Source organism: Lynx rufus, unplaced genomic scaffold (genome assembly GCF_022079265.1).
Source record: "Lynx rufus isolate CCGP_SWC_20201006 ecotype Redwood Valley unplaced genomic scaffold, mLynRuf1.p SCAF_7, whole genome shotgun sequence".
NCBI classification, from domain to species: Eukaryota; Metazoa; Chordata; class Mammalia; order Carnivora; family Felidae; genus Lynx; species Lynx rufus.
This window is the reverse complement of record NW_025814889.1, coordinates 6,764,916-6,782,659: the sequence shown is the minus strand read 5'-3', so window position 1 is coordinate 6,782,659 and position 17,744 is coordinate 6,764,916. Positions and strand designations below refer to the sequence as shown.

Here is a 17,744-nt window from a genome sequence, read left to right as displayed (position 1 = left end):
GCCATTTAGAGTGGTTCTTTTGTGAAGTGGGGGTGTGTGTGTCTTGTACCTCTTTCTGTTGTGTTTTTTGTCCCCTAGTCGTTGGTATGATGGAGATCTTTCTATGCCAGAGCTACTCTGTCTTCTGAATTGGAAGAACTCCCCCCTAAATGCGTCGTTTGTCGATTAACTTTGTTTATGCTGTGTTTTCCGTATAAAAGTTTTCAGTCTGTTAGTAAAAACTGAGTTTATCTTTTTTTAAAATAGCTAAGTTTTCATCCTTGGTTTCCAAGATTTTCTTGACCCTTAGACTTAGAATATTTATGTAATCACTTGGATTTTCTTAAAAATCTCTTAAGAATTTTAAGTCTTAATTTCACATGCATCATGCCTGTTTAAAATGAACTTTGTTGGGGGCGCCTGGGTGGCGCAGTCGGTTAAGCGTCCGACTTCAGCCAGGTCACGATCTCGCGGTCCGTGGGTTCGAGCCCCGCGTCAGGCTCTGGGCTGATGGCTCGGAGCCTGGAGCCTGTTTCCGATTCTGTGTCTCCCTCTCTCTCTGCCCCTCCCCCGTTCATGCTCTGTCTCTCTCTGTCCCAAAAATGAATAATAAAAAAAAAATAAATAAATAAAATGAACTTTGTTGGGGCGCCTGGGTGGCGCAGTCGGTTAAGCGTCCGTCTTCAGCCAGGTCACGATCTCGCGGTCCGTGAGTTCGAGCCCCGCGTCGGGCTCTGGGCTGATGGCTCAGAGCCTGGAGCCTGTTTCCGATTCTGCGTCTCCCTCTCTCTCTGCCCCTCCCCCGTTCATGCTCTGGCTCTCTCTGTCCCAAAAATAAATAAACTTTGAAAAAAAAAAATGAACTTTGTTTATACCTCCAGCTGGTCCCAGAATGATCTTTCCAGCGGCCGACTTGATCCCTCACTCTCTTTTGCAGATGTGTTTGGTGACTCCACATTGTCTATAGGATAAACTCCAAAGACATGTAAGGCCCTGTGTGATCTGGCTGTGGCCTGCCTCTTTAGCCTCAGTTTACCCCATGCGTCTTCTATTTTATGCTCTAGCCATACCACACTAATCTGAAGGTCTGTGAATGTTCCCTGACCAATGAATAGAGTGTGGGTGGCAACAGCTGCTGTTCTCCCATCACTGCCAGCTCCTGAATCACAAGGATTTGTTTGATTTTCTTCTGAGTTAATTAGATGCCCTTTTTATGACTCCCTCTGGCAACACATACACAGAGAAAAATGATATTTTAAGAAGCAGGGGTATCTTTGTGTCCGCAGATCCGTGGCCCCTAACAGACACTGGCCTGCTTTTCACTGCCATCATTTAACCTCCCAGGGGCAGGACCGTGGCTTGGCATCTTCTTCAGATTTGTAGTTGGGGTTTGTTTTAAGCAGATGTGGTGAGACGCGGAGACCTGGAAGTGGTCACCATGAAGGAAGGAGTTTACGCTCCCAGATCCCTAGGAACGGGAGGCCCCGTGATGGTCTCTAGCTATCTGGTACCTGGCCCTGGGGTGACCTGGGGAAAGGGCAATATCGGCTTGGCGTGCGAAAGCCTGATGAAGGAGGTGGCTGGGTGAGGGCTCTGGGCTGGCTGCTTGTGTATCGAAGGTAGGCTCACACAAGGGGAGTTTGCTGTCTCTAGGAATTAGCTTGCCCTGGGAGGGACTTTCTCTCCAGGAGCAAGGCCCCAAATGCCAGAGCGTCAGGAAGATAGAAAATACAGTCCGTGCACCGGGAGCATGGTCCTGGGGGTTGTTAACGTCACTAAGGGTTAGTTAGGTGTGTGTCTGTTCCCTTTGTCCCGACTCCAGCCGTCACGGTTTATCTTTTGTTAGGAGGTGCACTTTTTTTTTTTTTCTACATGAAGATGACGTTGCGTCTTTATGTTTCCTTTCCTCTAGGCATGATGAAATGTTGCTAAGTAGAACCCGTTGCCACAAACAGGCAACTGGGAGCTGAGGCCGCTCTCTGTTTACAGAGGGATAAAATTGTCTCGCCCGCGTGCAAATACGGCCCTCAGGGAGGCGCCTTGTGTGGAAGTCTTCTGCTTCATGCAGTGACAACATGGGCTGTGTTGCTCTTCTCAGAAAGGAGAGACGTGAAGGGTCAGTACAGATCTGTGGACCCAGAGTCCGCCAGCTGCCCAGCACCAGCCTTCTCCTTTACAAAGTGAGGGGGGGCCGAGTTGCATGACTTCTAAGGTTCTCTGCCATCTCCAGAATCGTTTCTTCTGACGGTCACTGGAGAACTGTTAGACCAGAATAAAACAACAGAAGGTTAATCTGGGAAGAGTCCTGGTGCCGGAAGATGCCGTCACAAACACTGCACCGTTACATTTCCAGATGGCATCTTGGGTAATTCAGGACATCCTCTGGGTGGCTTGATTTTAAGTGGCTCACATGAGTCACACACAAGACTTTGGTCCCTCGAGCAGCTCATTAAGACACTCCCTGCCTCAAACTGCTTTTCCAGTAGTTTAGCCTTTGTAAGAAAAATAGTGAAGCTGTTTTGTCACAGGAAGACTTGATTTTGCCTCCTATTTTCCAGTTGACATCCCCAAATAAAATAATGAGTTAAATATCAATATGGAAAACACGTTGGATTTTTAGGAACCGTGCACTGGGAAGAACTGAAGCAACTGGTTCACATCCTTCCTTTCCATGAAGCTCTGCCATTCCGAGTTCCGTGCTTGGCTTTGGGCTCTCGTTTCCTGACCGTCCGGGATTCTGCTCGCACTGTGCCCCCCTTTCTTTTTAAAAAAAATTTTTTTTTTCAACGTTTATTTATTTTTGGGACAGAGAGAGACAGAGCATGAACGGGGGAGGGGCAGAGAGAGAGGGAGACACAGAATCGGAAACAGGCTCCAGGCTCCGAGCCATCGGCCCAGAGCCTGACGCGGGGCTCGAACTCCCGGACCGCGAGATCGTGACCTGGCTGAAGTCGGACGCTTAACCGACTGCGCCACCCAGGCGCCCCTATGTGCCCCCCTTTCTAATTAAACTGCTCTGTTCTTTGTTCCAGGAACGAGCTAAGGTTCGTTCCTGCTTCCGTGTCTTTTGTGTTTTCAGAATGTTCCTTTTGTTCTCCTTCACCGCATACCAACTCTACGTCTATTTTAAAACCTTTTCTTACGTTTACAGATCTCACTGATTGTTCTTTCTTGTGAACTCTGGCAGGTCTTCCAGCCAATGAGTGAAATGCACGTCTCTACGTATCTCCCTATGTTTCTTTATGTTTTTTGCACTTTCTTCCCAATGGGATCATAAGTGCCCTGAGAGAAGGAACCGTGTGTAATAGACCTTCTCGGTCCTTCATGGAATTTAATCTATGGTAGTGATTAACAAATTCTAGTTAGTTACCATTTCTTTTTTTTGGGGGGGGGGAGGAATATATATTTTTCTTTAATTGTCAAGATTCAAAAATTCAGTTTCACAAATGTTTTTGAGTTTTACTTTATGCTGAGAGCTGTGGGGAAGAAAACGCAAGCACGAGGACGAAGTCACGGTTCCTGTTCTGCACGTGTGTCCTGTCTAGTTGGGACGGGGGAAGGCGTGAGCAGCCTGGGGGCCGGGGTAGGCCTGCACATAACGGGTTCCCGTACGTTGCAGACGAAGGGTGCTGTCCGGTGGGGCAAGGGCCACGAGGCGTAACAGTGGGGGCCTCTGTGGGAAAATAGTAACTGGGCAGAAGCAGTAAAACTAAAATAGCTTCTTGAAACTTTTCTCAATCTGTCTCTTGGGCCCGTAAACTATGCCTCCTGTTTCTGATGTAATATTGTGGAAAATTTCTACCACATCCATAATCTTAATTTGAGGCAAAACAGAAATACCATAATAGTTAGGCTTTGTGTTTTGTGAGGTGTCTTCCAATGTCACATTTTCAGTTTCATGAAATGATAATTGACACTACGAATAAGGACAAATCAGCATGACAAATAGTCTCCAGTGTACCAAGTGAAGAAAATTTTAAATTATTTTCACAACAGTGCTGGGCAAGGATTGTCCGTGGAGGAGCCGGATTTCACGCGGAAAGGCCCGCAGCTCATCTGTAACCTTTGTTTCCCTAAGCTGCACACTTCCTAAATTCTTTTCCCAACTACGACTCTACTTTGACGTGCAAGAGTTAAGCGGCGGGTTGCTAACGTTTGGAAAATGCCGGAATGTGAAAGCAGTGCAGAACGGATTCGACTCAATGTTCCGTCTTAAGTGTTTACCCCGTAACAGACGGTGAGGGAGGTTCCTAGGTCACTTTTGAATCAGTCGCAAAAACTGATATTTAGTACGTGTCTGGAGTGCTGGGTTGCAGTGGCCATCTGAGGGTGGTGGCTGTGGAAAGCCCCGAATGGCCGGGCTGCCTCTGGGTCCTTTCGCGGAAGAGGCGGGATCGGAAGCCAGGGGCTCCCGGCTCCCACCCTGGATTGATGGCCTCCTCCCCGTGTGACTCGAGGCAAGGAAACCTTGCTTTGGCCTACGTTGGTCAGGCGAGGGGGCTGGACTCTTACTCTTTATATTTTGTGTTTATAATTTATACGGTGACTTTCTCCAGTAGGGGTTCAGGGGTGTTTCTAATAGGCACAAGTTCACAAAGGAAAACAAATAAAATGCGTAGCGATCGGGTGCTCAGCTTCTATTGCTGCGTAAAGATCTTCCCCAAACCCAGTGGCTTAAAGCAGCAGTCGCTCTGTCGTACTGTGTGTGGGGCAGGGACTGAGGCAGAGCTCAGCCTCATGATTCCGTTGGCCGAGCGATGTCAATGGCGGCCACTCAGCTGGCAGGTGGGCCGAGCCGGAGGGTTTGTGTCCTCGGCCGCTGGGCCCCTGGGCAGCAGTTGGCCTTGGCTGCTCCTGTCGCCTGCAGTGGTCACGCCCGGCCTTTCCGGCGTGACGGGCTCCGTCCGACCTGGTGACTCAGGGCCTCGAGGAGAGTTCTGGAACAGCTGCGTCCAAGCGGCGAGGCTGCTCTGTGGCCTGGCCTCAGAGTCCCAGAACATCGCTTCTGGTGTGTGTTCTGTAAGTGAAACAAGCCACTAAGCCCCAGAATCAAAAGATAAATGAATTAAAACGCACCTCTCAATGGCAAGAAAAGCCAAGAATTTGGGCCGTCGGGAAATCTTTAACATTTTGTTGTTACTGTATTAAAATACACATCACGTAAAATTTAACTTCTAAACCGTTAAAAAGTGGACGGTGCGGCGGTATGAAGTATATTCACGCATCATACAGCTCCACCGTCCATTTCCAGAACTCTTTTCATTTTGCAGAACCGAAACTCTGTACCCTTCGCGTAAAACTCCCCGTTCCCCCTCCTCCCAGCCCCTGGAAACTGCCTTCCTCCTTTCTGTCTCGGTGACTTTGGTGGCTGCACGTAATTCATACAAACAAACCACACAAGATTCGTCCTTCTGCGGCTGATTTATTTCACTTAGCATAGTGCTGTCAAAATTAATCCGTGTTGTAGCGTGTGGCAGGATTTCCTTCCTTTTTTTTTTGAGTAATACGCCATCGTGTGCATAAAGCACATTTTGTTTCTCTCTCCGTCGGCCAGTGCACACTTGGGTAACTTCCACACGTTGGCTGTTGTGAAAAATGGCGCTCTCAACGTAGGTGTACAAGTTGTGGCCATTTTTAATCTAGTAGAACAGAGGAGACTAGCGAGCAAAACAGGCTTGGAATAAGAACACTTCTAGTAAAAACACAGCGAACGTGGCTACTCAGGGCCAGTGTCCGTGAGTCAGTAGGCGTGGGGAGCCGGGACTATGGGATTTGGGTCTGATCTAAAGCCACAGCCACTGTTAGTCACGCTCATGGGGGAATGTACATCCAGAGTTGCCCCAGCGTCTGTTCCAAGAGATGTGAGAGTTCTGGATTTTTATGTGAACTTTCCAGTTTTTAAATTTTTTTTTTTAAGTTTATTCATTTTTGAGAGAGAGAGAGCGTGAGCAGGGGAGGGGCAGAGAGAGAGAGGGAGACACAGAATCCAAAGCAGGCTCCAGGCTCTGAGCTGTCAGCACAGAGCCCGACATGGGGCTCGGACTCACGGACCGCAAGATCGTGACCTGAGCCAAAGTCGGACGCTCAACCCACTGAGCCGCCCAGGCGCCCCTAATTTTTAAATGTTGTCACCTACATGAAAAATTTTAAAAGATTGTGCAAGTCAAATAAAAGTGTGGTCTGTATAATTTAAGATTTCTTCCTAAAACACACCAATCAGTAAAGGTATGTAAATGAGTGATATCAGGGCTTTACCTGTTTTAAATAGTGCAGACCAGGGGCACCTGGGTGGCTCATTCGGTTAAGCATCCGACTTCGGCTCAGGTCATGATCTCGCGGTCTGTGAGTTTGAGCCCCGCGTCGGGCTCTGTGCTGACGGCTCAGAGCCTGGAGCCTGTTTCAGATTCTGTGTCTCCCTGTTTCTCTCTCCTCCCCCGCTCATGCTCTGTCTCTCTCTTCTCAAAAATAAATAAATGTTAAACAATTTTTTTTTAAATAGTGCAGACCAGGCATCAGCAAACTTTCACATAAAGGAGTAGGTAGGAGGTACTTCAGGCTTGGTAAGTAAGGCTGTAGCGTGTCACAGATACGTGACTGCGTAACTGCTCTACACTGTAGCATGAAAATAGCTCCAGACGGTATGCAGATGAATGGATGTAAAAGAATTTATGTTCAAATAAGACTTTATGTACAAAACCCCTGTGGCCTGCCTGCCTGCCATAGTTTGCTGACCCCTGGTATTGATGATCAAATAAATTTAAGAATAAAATAAAATATAGTGCATCTGTAAAAAAGAAAATACTGTGCAACTATTAAAAGAATGAGGGTGATCGTTCTGGACGGTGGCAGATTGCATTTTTCAAAGAGAGTGGCACTTTGAGACTCCACTCCTCCCATTGAGATTGGGTCTGGGCTCTCTCCCTTTCAAACAGAACATACCGGGGCGCCTGGGTGGCGCAGTCGGTTAAGCGTCCGACTTCAGCCAGGTCACGATCTCGCGGTCCGTGAGTTCGAGCCCCGCGTCGGGCTCTGGGCTGATGGCTCGGAGCCTGGAGCCTGTTTCCGATTCTGTGTCTCCCTCTCTCTCTGCCCCTCCCCCGTTCATGCTCTGTCTCTCTCTGTCCCAAAAATAAATAAACGTTGAAAAAAAAACCAAAACAAATAGAACATACCTTTGTGACTCCTTTGCCCAGTAGAGTATGGTGGAAACGATGCCACGTGACTTTCAGGGTGAGGGCAAAGGAGGGGATGTCGCTTCCACCTTGATGTTGGGAAATGCGCACTCATGAAGCCTCTAGCTACCATGCCATCAGCCTGACTGACGTGTGAGGTCGTCTGAACTTGATCCTGCGGAAGGATCACATAGAGGGGCCCTGGGACGACACGAGACAGATGCCATTCGGCCCCGAGCTGCTTCAGGGGCCCATTGTTTCGGCCCCAGCCACCTTCTGACTGCCCCCGCCCCCACCGGCCAAGCCTTTCTAGAATTCCTGTCCACAGAAACCACAGGAGAAAATGCCATGGTTGCTATTAAACCACTAAGTTTTAGAGTGGTCGGATATGCAGCATTAGATAATTGGAACATGCACAGATACAGAAAGATGAATACACCGTATCATTAAGTGAAATTAAAGCAAATCAATACAGCATGTATTTATGGAAGGATACACCAAGAAACTGTTAATCTACGTATTGCTTCTGGGGAACAGAACTGTAGATCCAGGGTGGGAGGGAGACCATTGTGTTTCCTTTTATTTTCTGTGTAATTTGAAGTTTTTACCATGTAAAGATGTTACCTGATACTTTTTTAAAAACTAGTTTACATTTTTTTTAATGTTGAAATTTTTTGTCAACTTTTTATAAAAGTTTTTATTTATTTGAGGGATAGAGAGATAGAGTGGGGCAGGGGCAGAGAGAGAGAGAGAGAGAGAGAGAGAGAATCTCAAGCAGCCTCTATGTCATCCGTGCAGAGCCCAGTGTGGGGCTTGAGCCCATGAACCGTGAGATCATGACCTGAGCTGAAACCAGGAGGGGGACGCTCAACCGACTGAGCCACGCAGGCACCCCTAGTTTACATTTTAAATAAAGTGGAGAATGAGAGCTAGAATTTTCTGAGTTCACAGGATTTTTTTAACATTGGTTCCTTTACCCGGTGCATCTATAGAAATTAGAGCTGTGTGCAGTGGGATTTTAGAGTCTTCACACAAATTCACTTGTATAAGAATATGAGGATATTGGAGATCAAAGAATATGTTGAAACATATTTAGGATTATTTAGGAAGAAAACCTATTTCCAGGGAAACCTAAATCAAAGAAAGACACTGCTTCTCAATTTACGGTTTAATTTATCTTGGATAAGACAAATTCCATTTTGGAAAGAGGAGAAGATACAAATTTTCATTAGGAGAAAACCCAGCAGGTTATTGTGCTCTTAGGTTCATCATCATTAATACCTTCCCCAGCCTAATTCACATTGTCTTTACTGAAACATGGTATATGTTAACAGAAGCATTTGGTTAAACCACATCTAGAATCTCTTTTTAATCCAGATCACTTCGGGAGAGAGCAATAGTGTCCTAAAGAGACTAAATTTTTTTTTTTTAATTTTATTGTTTAACCTTATTCATTTTTTTTTCAACGTTTATTTATTTTTGGGACAGAGAGAGACAGAGCATGAACAGGGGAGGGGCAGAGAGAGAGGGAGACACAGAATCGGAAACAGGCTCCAGGCTCCGAGCCATCAGCCCAGAGCCTGACGCGGGGCTCAAACTCACGGACCGCGAGATCGTGACCTGGCTGAAGTCGGACGCTTAACCGACTGCGCCACCCAGGCGCCCCAAACCTTATTCATTTTTGAGAGACAGAGAGAGACAGAACATGAGTGGGGGAGGGGCAGAGAGAGAGGGAGACACAGAATCCCAAGCAGGCTCCATACTCTGAGGTGTCAGCACAGAGCCCGACACAGGGCTCGAACTCATGGACTGTGAGATCACGACCTAAGCCAAAGTCGGACCCCAACCGCCTGAGCCACCCAGGTGCCCCAAGAGACTAAATTTTCATGAAGACTATTTACAATCAAGTATTTCTAAGTTCAGGAATAGTTTCCTAAAACCCAGTGTTTTATTCCTTACTTTATTTTTTTTTTTTTGAGTATCACCATTATTTTTCAAGATTTTTTTAAATGTTTATTTATTTATTTATTTTTAAAAAAAATTTTTTTTTTCAACGTTTATTTATTTTTGGGACAGAGAGAGAGACAGAGCATGAACGGGGGAGGGCCAGAGAGAGAGGGAGACACAGAATGGGAAACAGGCTCCAGGCTCTGAGCCATCAGCCCAGAGCCCGACGCGGGGCTCGAACTCACGGACCGCGAGATCGTGACCTGGCTGAAGTCGGACGCTTAACCGACTGCGCCACCCAGGCGCCCCAATGTTTATTTATTTTTGAAAGAGAGCTCAGTGGGGGAGACGCAGAGAGAGAGGGGACAGAGGATCTGAAGCAGGCTGTGTGCCGACAGCTGAGAGCCCAGTGCGGGGCTGGAACCTACGAACCCTGACGACATGATCTGAGCCATAGGCAGACGCTTAACCCAGTGAGCCACCCACGTGTCCCTGTTGCTCAAGTTAGCTTTGCCTCAGATTCTTGGATATCAGAGGTGAGTGTAATTTTAGTGACTTATTCAGGCCCTCTTATAGATGAGGAAATATATGAAGAGGTCCACTTCTTCCTATTACTTTAAAACAGTGGTTTCAGACTCGACCATCAGACCACTTGGAAGGCTTGTCAAAATACAGGTTTCTGGCTCCGTCCCCTGTGTTTCCGATTCCGCAAGTTTGGGACGGAGTTTGAGATTCTGCATTTTTAATCAGTTTCCAGGCGATGCTAATGGTGGTAGTTCTGGGACCACACTTTGGGAACCACTGCTTTGATGTCATTCCTTCTCAGACCAGGTCGGAGAACTTCTTTTCCTCTTGCAGGGGAAGAGTGTTTCAAGTATGTTTAGAGTTCTTTCTCTACCCGATGATCACTTCACTGAACCTATATGTTTATCTTTTTCTGCTTTTCTAAGACAGCTACACGCTCTTGTAACATCTTTCCTGCACCTCGTGCCGTTTGTTTTGACCCTTTTATGTCACCAGGACCCGAAGTTCAGCCACAAGGACAAATAACCCCTTGACCTCTGCACCCAGTAGTCACCCATTCTGGCCGGGCCCCTGTGTGGCTCTGTTCCATGCAGCACCCCATCTCGTGGGTGTTCGTGGGTGTTCTCAAATGTGCTTTGTTTCAGAGTGCAAAGTCTTACCTGTCTAACATATCATATGGAATACCTCTCCAGCTTTGGATGGTTTGCTGTGAAGGGCATGCCCTTTAAATATGTTTAAACAGAACAACACTCTGTGAAACTCTTTTGAAATGGGGTTAAAGATTATCTTTGTCTCTCACGGGGCAATATGCTTTGATATCAGCAGGCCATCATCTTGTATTTATTTTGAAAACTAGCTCAGCGCTGGAAAGCAATCGAGAGAGCAGAGGAAGGTTGAAGTACACATCGACTGGGCAGGACGATGCCGGTAGGGGAAAGTAGGATCCTAGCGGAGTAACCTGGCTCCATTCAGCATTTATTGACAGCCCGCTGCATACTGAGGACCGTGCTGGGGTTTGAGCACACAGAGATAGAAAGACCCAACCAGAGAGGCAGCCTCGCATCATGGTGGTGCCTGAAGCAGGCGGGGTGGAGTTCAAGTCTCATTTCCATTAATGTCTGGTGAGCCAGTTGGTCGACTCGCAGGCTTGACTTCCTCTCCCGTATGAAATGGGAATAACAAACGCCTGCTTCGCATGTGTGTCCAAGCCTATCATGAGATGATGTCCTGTCTTGGTCCGCTTGGACTGCCATTACAAAATGCCATAGACTGGTGTTAAACAACAGAAATTTATTTTCTCGCTGTTCTGGAGGCTGGAAAGTCTAAGATCGGTATCTGTCAGGGTTCATTTCCTGGGGAGGACTCTCTTCCTCGCTCGTAGGCGGCCACGTTCTCATTCACACAGTCTTTTCTCGGTGTACGCGTGGAGAGTGAGAGCGGGCCCTCCCGTGGCTAACCCCATCGTGAAGGTCCTCGTGACCTCATCTAACCAAATCACGCCCAAAGGCCACATCCCCAGGTACCATCATATTGGGGGGTAGGGCTTCACCACATGAATCTGCAGGGTGGGGGTGGTTGGGGGAGACTCAAACACGGAGTCCATAGCATGCCTGGGAGTTGCTCAGCCAGTTCCACTCTGCCACCGGCGACTTTCCCCATTCGTGTTTCCTTAACCTCTTCAGCTCCAGCTGTGGTCAGATGGAGCGCTGCTGGGAAGGCTAGAAATACACCGAAAAGTTTAACCAGCTTTTCAATCTCCGTGTAGCGAGCGCTCTCATCAGAGACTTTGGGGACAAATTTAATTAGCCTACACTTTCCTTTTTCTGGGTTCTCATTCCCCCAATACTTTCTTGAGCTCGATATCGATTCCCACTTGGCAGTCGTGTGATTGTCGTCTCAGGAGGAAAGCAGGATATCGAATTTAACTTGAAAATATGAGAATTTTTTTAGGTAGCCTCTGACGTTTTCATCACTTCATGATCCTGTCAATGTGATCTAAAAGTGGGTAACAGTATATACTTCATTTCTGAAATTCCACTACTTTTTGGACTAGTTAAGCCATGTATATTCTCTGTTAAATTGGAAATCCTGTGTTCACTTCTTTTTTTTTTTATTTTTTTAACGTTTATTTATTATTGAAAGACAGAGAGAGTCAGAGCGTGAGCAGGGGAGGGGCAGAGGGAGAGGGAGACACAGAATCCGAAGCAGGCTCCAGGCTCCGAGCTGTCAGCCCAGAGCCCGACGCGGGGCTCAAACTCACGAACCGCGAGATCATGACCTGAGCTGAAGTCGGACGCTTAACCGACTGAGCCACCCAGGCGCCCCGTGTTCACTTCTTCAAGTTAGGTTAAAAGCGTGCTTCCGTGTCACCAACTGGTTGTTCAACCACGGTTACTTTGTGAGTGGGAAAGTCAGGACAAGACAAGGAAAGGAGAAGGGAATCACACGCCACAGCCTCCCCAGTTGGAGAGTATTTCTCGCACTTTCACACGGCACTGAAAACACTGCGTGTTTCCCTTCCAACAGAAAACCAAGCCCTTAATGACAGAATTCTCGGTGAAGTCCACCATCATTTCCCGTTACGCCTTCACTACGGTCTCCTGTAGAATGCTGAATAGAGCTTCTGAGGACCAGGAGATTGAGTTTCAGATGCAGGTTCCGGCTGCGGCGTTCATCACCAACTTCACTATGTAAGCGATACTCTGATCGGAGACCCTGAGTGTGTGTGTGTGTGTGTGTGTGTGTGTGTGTGTGTGTGTGTGTTGGTGGCCGCGGCCAGGGTGAGTCTGCCAGGATGTGGGGTCCACAGCCTTCTGGCATGCGAATTTATCCCAGCAGATGTATATGGCTCAGAAGGTTGACTCCCTCCTCTCTCTCCTTCCCTACCTTCGTTCTCCCCTTTCTCTCTCCCTTCCACCCTTTCTTCCCCCTTCCCTCCTTCCCATGATCCCTTTTTTCATTCTGTTCCTGTCTTCTTCCCTGCTTCCGTTCCCCATTCCTCTGTCTTTCTCTCCTTCCCTCCAACGGGTGCCCACTCTGGGCCAGGAACTCTTCAAAGTGATCAGTATATTTCTGAGAAAAAGGCAGTGTTGTTTGGCTGCAGAAATTGCCTTGGGAGAAATAATAAGTAAGGAAACCAATCAGTGGATGAGACAATTTTAGACTGTAGCGAGTGCTTAGGGATGGCAGGAAGGACCGAGAGGGGCTTGTCTAGTCAGGGAGGTGGCCTACAAGAGGCGATGTTTAAGTTGAGATCTGAACAATGAGGCAGTGTGAACCCTATGATATGTGACATAAACCGTATTTCTTCTTTTCTTCTGAGCTAAGGGGTAAAGACATGCAAAGTAGAGTAGGTTTGGGGGTTTAATTTGGGGCCTGGGTAAGATTCAGGCTGGTGAATCTTCGTGGAAATTGGTCTGATGTCCTCCTGGAGAATCCCAGAGGCACCATGGGTCACACCTGCCTATTTCGACCTGTTGGCAATTGCCCCAGAATGAAATGAATGATTCAAGGTAGAGCCCCGGCCTGGAATGCGTTCTTTATGCATATCTGAGAGTCACATAAAAATATTTTCTGGGGATGTCATGGTTATGAGATCCATGTTTGAATTTGACTTGGAACTAGAGGCCGGTAGCAGGGCTGTCTCTTGTGTTTCAGGCTCATCGGAGACAAGGTGTATCAGGGAGAAATTAGAGAGAGAGAAAAGAAAACTGGTGATAAAGTCAAAGAGAAAAGGAATAAAACCTCAGAAGACGACGGGTAAGTGCCGCTTAAAAACTCCATTTCAGCAAGGGGCCACATCTTCTCCTCCTTTGCCTGCCCATCTTGTCCCTTCCCTTCCTTCAGTACTTACGTGCTTTTTATTTTTATCATAAATAGTTAAATATATATAGCTAACACCATAGCAGAAAAGGGGTTTATAATAAAAAGGAACATTTTACCACCACTGCTCTCCGGGTCTCACTTCCTAGAAACATCCACTTCTAATACTTCCGTAGTTTCTTTGTAGTGACCTCCCTAACTCTAAAACTTATGGTAGTCTTGTTTTTTAAAGATTTCTGTTTTTTAAAAAAATTCAAGTTAGTTAACATCCAGTGTAGTCTTGGCTTCAGGAGTAAAACCCAGCGACTCATCTCTTACATAGGACACCCAGTGCTCATCCCAACAAGTGTCCTCCTTAATGCCCATCCCCCCACCCACCACCCCTCCATCAATCCTCAGTTCTCTGTGTTGGAGAGTCTCTTCTGGTTTGTCTCCCTCTCTGTTTTAATCTTATTTTTCCTCCCCTTCCCATATGTTCACCCGTTTTATTTCTCAAATCCCACATATGAGTGAAGTCGTAGGATATCTGTCTTTCTCTGACTGACTTGTTTCACTTAGCATAATACCTTCTAATTCCATCCACATTGTTGCAAATGGCAAGATTTCATTGTTTTTCATCGCTGAGTAGTATTCCACTGTGTGTGTGTGTGTGTGTGTGTGTGTGTGTGTAATATATATATACCACATCTTCTTTGTCCGTTTGTCAATCAGTGGACATTTGGGCTCTTTCCATAATTTGGCTGTTGTTGATAGCACTGCTATAAACATTGGTGTATACGTGCCCCTTTGAATCAGCATTTTTGTATCCTTTGGATAAATAGCTACGAGTGCAGTTTCTGGGTCATAGGGTAGTTCGATTTTTAATTTTTTGCGGAACCCCCATACCGTTTTCCAAAGTGGCTGCACCAGTTTGCATTCCCACCAACAGTACAACAGGGTTCCCCTTTCTCCGCATCCTTGCCAACATCTGTTGTTGCCTGAGTTGTTTATGTTAGCCATTCTGACAGGTGTGAGGTGATACCTCATTGTGGTTTTGCCTGGTATTTCCCTGATGATGAGCGATGTTAAAAATGAGACCTCATCTGTTGATTTTCTGCTCTGAAGGAGTGTGGCATGTGTACAACACGGCCATCCTCCCTCTGTGGGCCACATATTTAGATTCTTTTCTTCCCTCTTCTTCTTCCATCAGTGTAAGCAGTGTTATGCCGTCCTAGACTAGCCGTACGCTATCTTCAGTGGTAATAGTTCCTGTCCTTCAGTGAAACCGTACCTTTTCTTTCCCATTTCCAGTGTCCACCTTTTTCTACTTGATCATTTACTTTTGCACTCTCAGTGTTACCAACATGCAAATTCTGATCTTTAATGAAATTTATTTTCTTTGTTTGGTCTATAACTTGAATCTAACCACTGAAAGCCAATAACTAGGATTTGATTTTTAATGATTACATAAATGGCATTAACTGCAGAGCCTCTGGGTATACTCAGATTCTGGTTCCCTCTCTACCAGCCTGTTTGAAGAAAAGTGATCTGTTCCCTTTGAAGAAAACTGATCTCGGTATCTAGATAAGTTGGTGTGAACACGTGAACCTGTTTTTGTTCGTTACTAAAAAGACGTAGTTTTGAGAAAGCTTGATCTCTAAAATCATAGACTGTCAGAAACTTTGGTGCTGGAAGTCCTATTAGCGAGAACAGAACATCTCACTCTTGCCTGGAAGATGTGAATCATGGGTTAACTTTGATACAAAAAGCAGCTGAGGTATAAGCTTCAGATAAGGCATTGTTAGACACAAAAGTCCACGTTTATCTTAGCTTTATAGTTCCTAAGGACAGAGAACCTCAAGTTTGCTTCTTAGTCCAGTCTGATATTAACCACTTTACACACAGCCTGCTGTTCTTTAAGCCTCCAAGTGCTCCAAACACTATCTACACTCCCCTTTCCCCCCAGTCTTACAGTATTGCCCTGTGTTCTCCTTTGGCAAAATTCTCCACGATGCCTTTGATATATAGTCTCCCTTACTGCAGCAGTTTATTAAAACCTAGTTTTGTTGGACTGTAGGTGGGTCCCAAGTGGTCTTTATCAGAAGAATGTTATGGGGAATATCTTGTTACCATTCATAAATTGTTCATAATCATGCCACAGTTTGGTTGGATCACAACATATGCATTTTTGTTTTTCCTGGAGTTTTTAATTGTCTTTCTTTTTCTTATGAGGTACAACTCAATTTTGTCACTATTAACATCTAGCAAGACACATAAGTCATTTGAAATGGTGACTAAATGAACAGCTGTGACAAGCGATGACATCCACGTTATTGCCAACAGCATTTGGAAGGCATCGCGGATTGGGAGGCACATCTTGATTTCAGAGCTCTCAGTCATGGAGGAATGGTGTTTCCAGGTCCAAGGAATACTGTCATTGCTTTGCAGCCTTGTGGGCAATGCTTGCCCTGGGATTTCTTTTCATTTTCTTCTGGGTTGGTCTTATTTCTCCTGGTCTTCCATGTCTTCCTCTTTCTTTCTCACTTTTACTTTGCTGGAGTATATTCTGAAATAACTTCCTCAGGATGGGTATGTGAGAGACAAACTTTCTGAGACCTTAACATTTTGACTGTATATGGAATTGAAGATTCAGAATACTTCATCATCCCAGCATCTTATAACAATCAGCATTGCTGGTGATGCATCTAATGTGCTCTAATACCTGATTCCTTTTCTGTGTCTTCTCTACTGGATGTTTGGAGATTTTACGGTAATGGGCTTAGGTGTCAGTCTTTCTTCAGCCATTCTTCCCGACTGTCAGTGAAGCTTTTCCATCCTAGTATGTATGTCCATTTTTAGTTCTGGGAAAGAGAAGTGTAGGAAGCCTGTCACCTTAGTCACTCATTCACGCATAGATTTGGAGGTCTCCTTCCTGTATTTGGCCCCCTTCTCACTCCCAGCTTGTGCTGAGCCAGAGCCTGCCGTCTCTCTGACGTTCTGTGGATGGTTTGCATCTTGGTCCTTTGCTGCAGCCTCTTCCCACGTAGACTGAGCTGTAGAGTTCTTGTTCTGCTCAATTTCCCACCTTCCAGAAATGTTTGAAGTGTTGTACCCTCTAGTGGTTGCCCCTGCCACTCTTACTCCTTTGGTTTAATCTGATCCCTTTTATGGTCAGTCTGCCATCTTGAATCAGAGAACCTTCACTGCAAGCACTGAAAACATTTGGAATGGTTTGTATTTTTATATGCTTTGTAATCCCTTATTCCTTACCCTTACCCCTGGCCACATCCACCAAACCTTACCAAGTGTAAAAACCTAATATATGAGGCATTTTAAAGTCACATCAGATGTCAGGCTTGTTTGGCCATTCCTGTAAAGAGAAGGATGCAGTTCATATCTTGACCCCAAAGCTGTGTTTTCCAGCAGGCCACCTATTTCAAAATGCCCTTTCCTCTCTGCCCCTTGGCGTGACTTGGGGAGAGGTAAGGACGTTCAGCAGTCTGGAATTCTGTCTCTTCAGTATTCCTTGATCCTTTGTAGCCTTCCTCCAGTTCAGGCCTTTGGCTTCCCCTCCCAAAACTAACGTATCGTTTTTCTTCCCAAGGACTCTCTTGGGACAGTGGCCAGTGCCCTGAAGGGACTTGAGGGAACCAGGTTTTCCTTTTTCTCTTTCCAACAGGGAAAAGGGGACTGAAACATTCAGAGCCTCTGTCGTGATTCCCAGCAAGGACAAAGCTGCCTTCCTCCTCAGTTACGAAGAACTCTTGCAGAGGCGGCTGGGGAAGTATGAGCACGTTATTAGCGTGCGGCCCCAGCAGCTGGTGGGGAGGCTGACGGTGGAAGTGAATGTTCTGGAGAGGTCCGGCATCACATCGCTGGAGGTGCTGCGGTTACAGCACAGTAGGCAGAAGGGCAGCGTGAGGGGGGAAGGTGAGTGTGGTTGCTGGCTTGGGGAGGGTGTTGGCTTTACAGAAGCCTATAAAACAGCTCCCCTTCAACAAAGGCTCTGAGAGTTTGTGGGAATCTGAAAGACGACAGCAAAGCAAAGGCAATGCCCTGTACGGGTTTTTTAATTTATTTATTTTGTGAGAAAGAGAGAGAGCGTGCGTGCAAGCAGGGGAGGGTCAGAGAGAGAGGGAGAGAAAAAAACCCCAAGTAGGCTCTGTGCTGTCAGTGCAGAGCCCGATCACAAAATTGTGACCTGAGCCCAAATCAGGAGTCAGACACTTAACCGATTGAGCCACCCAGGTGCCCCCTTGTAGAGTATTTTTTTTTTTTTTCCTAAACCAGGGTTCTATCAGGAGACTTAAAGAAGTTTAA

General features: G+C 46.4%; 1 protein-coding gene across 1 annotated transcript in view; it reads left to right on the top strand.

The window, feature by feature from the left end:
* ITIH5 (inter-alpha-trypsin inhibitor heavy chain 5) overlaps positions 1 to 17,744 on the top strand; it is an 80,118-nt gene that overhangs the window by 11,231 nt on the left and 51,143 nt on the right. The window contains exons 3-5 of the mRNA XM_047066835.1: positions 12,150 to 12,313; positions 13,281 to 13,382; positions 17,104 to 17,354. Coding sequence (XP_046922791.1) covers positions 12,150 to 12,313; positions 13,281 to 13,382; positions 17,104 to 17,354 — 517 coding nt within the window. The remainder of the gene's footprint in view (positions 1 to 12,149; positions 12,314 to 13,280; positions 13,383 to 17,103; positions 17,355 to 17,744) is intronic.